This window comes from Stenella coeruleoalba (assembly GCF_951394435.1).
Source record: "Stenella coeruleoalba genome assembly, chromosome: 8".
Taxonomy (NCBI): domain Eukaryota; kingdom Metazoa; phylum Chordata; class Mammalia; order Artiodactyla; family Delphinidae; genus Stenella; species Stenella coeruleoalba.
The window spans coordinates 69,570,364-69,576,363 of NC_137154.1; the positions used below are offsets into that span (position 1 = coordinate 69,570,364).

At 39.3% G+C, this 6,000-nt stretch overlaps 1 protein-coding gene across 1 annotated transcript in view; it reads left to right on the forward strand.

Annotated features, from left to right (window-relative positions):
* The window catches only part of HEPHL1 (hephaestin like 1), a gene marked incomplete at both ends in the record, with an annotated part of 90,571 nt that overhangs the window by 75,133 nt on the left and 9,438 nt on the right, over positions 1-6,000 (forward strand). The window contains 2 exons of the mRNA XM_079928744.1: positions 540-680; positions 4,308-4,414. Coding sequence (XP_079784870.1) covers positions 540-680; positions 4,308-4,414 — 248 coding nt within the window. The remainder of the gene's footprint in view (positions 1-539; positions 681-4,307; positions 4,415-6,000) is intronic.

Sequence of the window (6,000 nt, forward strand, 5' to 3'; positions counted from 1 at the left end):
TATATATAAAATATACATATATTTTAATTTAAAATTTTTAAATTGACATTATATTTTCATAGTCATTTGGTTTCCAATCCCTTAATGATAACAAAACGGGCACTTGTTTCTGAAATAAAAACAAACAAACAAACAAAAAAAGTCACCATGTCCTGTGGCTATAGCTTTTCCTGGAGAGTATGTCTCAGCAATATAAAAGTTTAAGCATTTATTGAGTATTTACTGTGCTTCAATCCTTACTGTAACCCTCTGAGAAAGGTGTTATTAAACTCATGTTACAGATAAGGAAGTTGACTCAGGTCACTTAACTTACTCAAGACCTCTCCAATAAGTAAGTAAAGGAGGCAGGATTTGAACCCAGGCTGGTGCAATCGCCAAACATGACGTGATATTTAATGCTATCAATGTCTCCCTCTAGAGGAAATACACTAATAACAGTGCTAACCTTCGTTTATTTTGTCAAATACTACCTACATGTAAATTACACCAATGTTGAAAAGAGCAACGACAATGCTCACAGGTCTGTGTTTTGCCTTCAGGCCCAATGATTCATGCTGAGGTGGGCGACTCCATCCTGATCATATTTATGAACAAGGCCAGTCGGCCCTACTCCATCTCAGCTCACGGAGTGGAGGACATGGAGAGTGGGAAGGGACTCCCAGTGCCTGTCACAAAGCCAGGTAACTTACCCCACAGATCTGCTCCATCCTGATGAATACTGCAGACTCAACTCTTCTCTGATCTTTTCTGAACTCTGAAGGGTTTTGGAGAGCTCATTGTAATGTCAATGTGTTCCAACCATTACCCCAATATGAAATCACCATTCACCCAATGACCAAGTGCTTATGGAGTTCCTACAGCTCCATTAGGAACCTTAAAGGGTATTAAGACATAACAGCTAACACATATTCAGTGTTAACATTGTGCCAGCTTTTACATTTAAAACAAAATTTTTTAAACTCATTTATCCTTAAAATAACCCGGGGAGGTAGACACTAACATATTTCATTTAACCTGATACCATCAATTGTAATGGCCATGATTACTTTATCTGTTACTAAAGAAAGAAAAGAAAAAACATGCTGCCAATTAAACTTTAACATGCCACTGATTGAAAGATGCATCCTGACATCAGATGTGCTAAATTGTGAAAAATGTGCATCCTGTAATTGATGAAGTATGGTAGTTATGCCCATTTAACAGGTGACTGAAGCAAAGAGGAGTAAAGAACTTAACCACGTCAGACGTTAGTAATAGTGGAACTCAGTTTGTTTGACTTCAGGACCTGAGCTCTTAACCACACATTTCTCTCAAGATGTTTAAAATGAGTTTGATAGAAAAAAAGATGAATCATTTCAGCAAGAGTGCAGATTACGCAAGATGAAATTCTAAGTGGTGAAGAATTTCAAGAATATATCTGAGAGTGTTGATAAAATTTCAGAGAAGGAAAACCCGTGAAGACTGATTGTCTAATTAGGAACAATTAGGGAAGGCTTTATAAAGGAGATAGAACTCCAGCTGGCTTTTAAAAGATGCATTGAAGGGAGAGAAGAGCTCACAATTTAAGGAGCTTCCATAATATTTACACAGTTAAAGTGTGCTTGTGATAAATGTCAAGAGCCCCTGTGACCTTCAGTTATGAAATTGATAGCAACCATAGGTATAATTACAGGGGAGTTATATTCCGTTTTACCTCTGATGAATACATAATAGCATTATAATAATGCTATATAATTGCAATAAAGGTCATATAAATTTTTAAAAATTTAAATAGGTATAAAGAAAAGAAAACAATCTAATGCATCACGAGAAAAGGTTAGCAAGGTATCTATTCAAGGTTGGGTTGTGGGAAGGAAAATCATTATTGGCTACTATTCCAACTTCTGCCACTCCCTACTCCCAGTATCAGAAGCTGCTTCAAGAAACTTCTCATGAACATCTAAATGTCTATCTACAGAGAGATAGTCAATTTTGGAATATTCTTAGAATGGACCATTGTACAATCATTAAATGACATTTAAGAAAGTTTTAATAACATGGGAAAGACTTGTTAAGCAAAATACAAGCATAGAAGAAAGACCAGAAGGGAAATAAGCCAAAATGTTAATAATGGTTTTATCTTTGTGGTGGTATTTTAAACAGCAGAGTGATCATCTTTTCTACTTCCTCACATTTTTTATACCTTCTAGGTTTTCTCTAATGGATGTGTCTTGCTTTGATGAAGAGGGAAATGGTTTAAAATGGATCAAAAAAGCTATTAAATATATTTATTTTTGATGGTTGAAAGCAACTCTAGAGGGAGGAAGAAAGGTGCCTATTAGCCATGGGGAGTGGGGAGCTCTGGTAGGGCTGTGGGCAAGCTGGTGTGACCCCTCCCAGGCTGTTGTGCCCTGGTGGTGAGGAGTGGCAAGGGACACAACTTCTCTATGCTGACTGGCCTTCCAAGAGTCCTAGATGTGAGGGTTATGAGAGTAGGGAGAAAAATGTTTAGAGCATGGCAAAGGAGAAATTATTACTATTTTTTTACTGGAACTCAGAGGGATTCAGTCCCCACAAGGGTCTCTAATAAGGCAGAAAGATTTGGAAGAACCCAGAGATTAGATGTAGGAGCAATAAACTAACCTTGTGCAGGAAGTCCAGGCAACTTGGAGAAGAAAGTTTAATCAGGGCATGCATGCGATGAAGAGAGCAAACTAGCATTTTAAGAAAAGTAAGCCCCTATCAGTTTTCTCCTCCCCCTCCCCCCTCCCCCTGTCCTCCCCCTCCCCCTCCCCTCCCCCTCCCCTACCCCTGTCCTCCCCCTCCCCCTCCCCTCCCCCTCCCCTCCCCTCCCCCTCCCCTCCCCCTCCCCTCCCCCTCCTCCCCCTCCCCTCCCCTCCCCCTCCCCTCCCCCTCCCCTCCCCCTCCCCCTCCCCTCCCCCTCCCTCCTCTTCCCCCACTTTCTCCTCCTCCTCCCTTTCCCCTTCTCCTTTCCTCCTCCTCCTTCTTCTTCTCTTTCTTCTTCTCCTCCTTCCTCTTCCTCTCCTCCTTCTTCTCCTCCTTCCTCTTCTTCCTCTTCTTCTCCTTTTTATTAAATCACTCAACAAACATTTACTTAGCATCCTCTTTTTGTTGAGAGCTGGGCTCCCAGCTGGGGTAGACGATGGATTGTTTCAACTTTAACACCATCCCTGTAGTCACTTGCATTTAGAAAGCTAAATATCAGTTGTTTATCTTGTGATTACCAAGACATAGGGGCTATAATGAAAATCATGGAAACTAGACCTAAAATTATATCGCTAACCAACTGGTGCATGAGCAAACCTGGAGCAAAGTTTCATGTAAGCATTACTTTTGTTTTGCTTTGTGGCTCACATTCAGCTGTAGGTTGCTTGTCCTGATAGGGTGGGGAAGGGACACAGTTCAAAAGGAGATAACAATTTAAATGAGCCTTTTACAATGTGATTATCTTGATAATTCATGAATATGTTTATGACTCCTTTGCAAGGCTCTGGGTCAGCCCCAGGGGATGCACAGATATGGGGCCTCACAAGAGGGAGTGCATGTATTTGTTATTAGTATACATACAAATTAGCAATTATTGACCTCCTTCAATGTGAGGCACTATTCTAGGTATTTTATTTCATTTAATCCTCACAACAATTTGAAAACTGGCATAACTAATCCACTTTACAAATAAGGAAACTAAAAGTCAGTGAGATTAAGTAGCTTGTCAAGGTTGAGTGAAAACAAGTCATTAGGGTTGGGATTTGAAACTAGGCCTCTCTGGTTCTCTCTGGTTCCAACTAGATCTCACCTGCCTGCACATTAGAATCACCTGAGAAGCTTAAGGAATATACTGGTACCCTAGTACCAGATCCCAGATACTCTAATTTCATTGGTTTGGGATAAGGCCTGAGCAGTGAGAGTTTACAAAGCTCCCTGCTGATTCCACAAGAAGCCAAGGCTGAGGCCCATAGTAACTCAAGCATGCTCAAGCATAACTCTTAGGAAAAAGGTACAAAATTTGAGGAAAGAAACATTGAGGTGTAAAATAAGTCTTCATTTCCTGAATAAACATCAGTTGATAATAGAAAAGGCAAACTAAGATGGAAGGCTATAGTCTGAAATGAAAATCTATCATTTTGAACCTGCATAAAATCAAGATGTGAATTTAATGGGAACATTTCTAATGAATGGGCAATTCTACTCAGCAATAAACTTTAACCAAAATATACGAAGAATCTCTTTGTATTTCTCCAGATAAATTGTCTGGAACAGAGGTAACGTGAACAAAAATTTTTTCTATTTCTTCTCATTTGTTTCAGGAGAAATAAAAACTTACAGATGGAATGTCCCTAAAAGGTCCGGTCCAGGGCCGTCTGACCCAAATTGTATTCCATGGGTTTACTATTCAACAGTAAACTTTGTGAAGGTAAGGTGGAGAGAGCCACCAAATTGCTCAAAGTGATGTGGCTTTAAGCTGACTCTTCAAGTTATCACAACTATGGTGGGTATATGTGAAGAGATGTATTGGTTTAGAGCAGGGGTCTCAAACTATGGCCATGCCCGTTTGTTTGCATTATTGATGATGAAGTTGAGTAGTTGTGATGGAAATGGTATGGGTCACACAGTAAAAAATACTTGCTATCTGGTGCTTTACAAAAACAAAGTTTGCCGACACTTGATCTAAAGTATACGGGGGAAAAATAAAATCTCAATGTTTCAATTACCAAATTTAGAACTTACAAGGTAGTTTGAAGCAAGAGTGGATATGTAAAATAGATAATCATAAATAAATAAATATATTTTAATTTAATTTATACCATGGTTTTTGATGTGTGAAAAAGGGCTCAGGAAAGAAAACACACTCCAGGTAAACTTGGTAACTGAAACTACAAAATATTTGAATGATAAATAGGCTAACTTTACTTAGAAATTAAAGGCAAAGATTCAATATTGAACTTGAATCAGGTATGTGTATATAAAACAACTAGTCTAGAATTATACTTCATAAATTGAAGTCCAAATTAAGGTCATATCTGATATAAAATGTAAACATTGCCCATTATTCTAAAAAGTGAGGGATTATCTTAGCCTTCATTTTAAATATTAGATGGCTGCATTAATGTCCTTGAGTTGTATTGGAGAGCACAAGAGTTCAGGAGAAACATACCAGACCCTTGAAAAAGAAACTTACATATTAGAATTATGGGAAACCCACATTTATGTGTTGGTTCCTTTGTGCATCCCAACAAATATTTATTGAGCCCTTGTGATGCGCAAATGACCCCACCAAGTACTATGAGGGCTGCAAATATTCTTGTCTTGAAGGAACTTATCATCTTCGGGGAAAATAATACGTGTGCACACCCATAATGATACTACAACTCTGAATCTGGTGAGTTTTATAGGAGTGCAGGGCTATAGAGGAGGCATTGGGAAGAGAGTCTAGGAAGAGAAAACATCATGAGTCAAGCTGAAAATAGGGAAGTAGAAGGTGTGTTTGGGAAACGTTGACAGTCCCATGCGGCTATCATCTAGGGTAGAAAAGGAAAGCAGCAAGGGAGCATAAGCTAGAAAAGTCCACTGGGAGAGCACATGAGGGGCTTCAGGACCTGTCGAGGATTAGTCTTTTATTCAGTAGGACCATCACTGGAAAGTCACTGAAGACCTCTAGATATGGGAGTGATGACATCAATCTGATGGTTGTCAACAGGATGCGCTGGAGGTGCGGAGAGCAGAGACCAGAGAGGAGCCAATTTCTAGTCCAGGGTGAGGTATTAATATCCTACACTAGAAGGATGGCAGATAGAATGGAAAGGGAGTTACAGAATGGAGAGGCATTGTGAAGGGAAAAGAAATGTAAGATTTGATAGCAAATGAGATGGGATGGAGTGAGGAAGATGGAGGAAGTAAACACTGAAATCAAGTTTCCTGAACTAAATGACAAGGAATATCATAGTGCTATTAGCAGAAATAGAGAATTCAGGAGAAGGAAATGGTTTGAGGGAAATACTA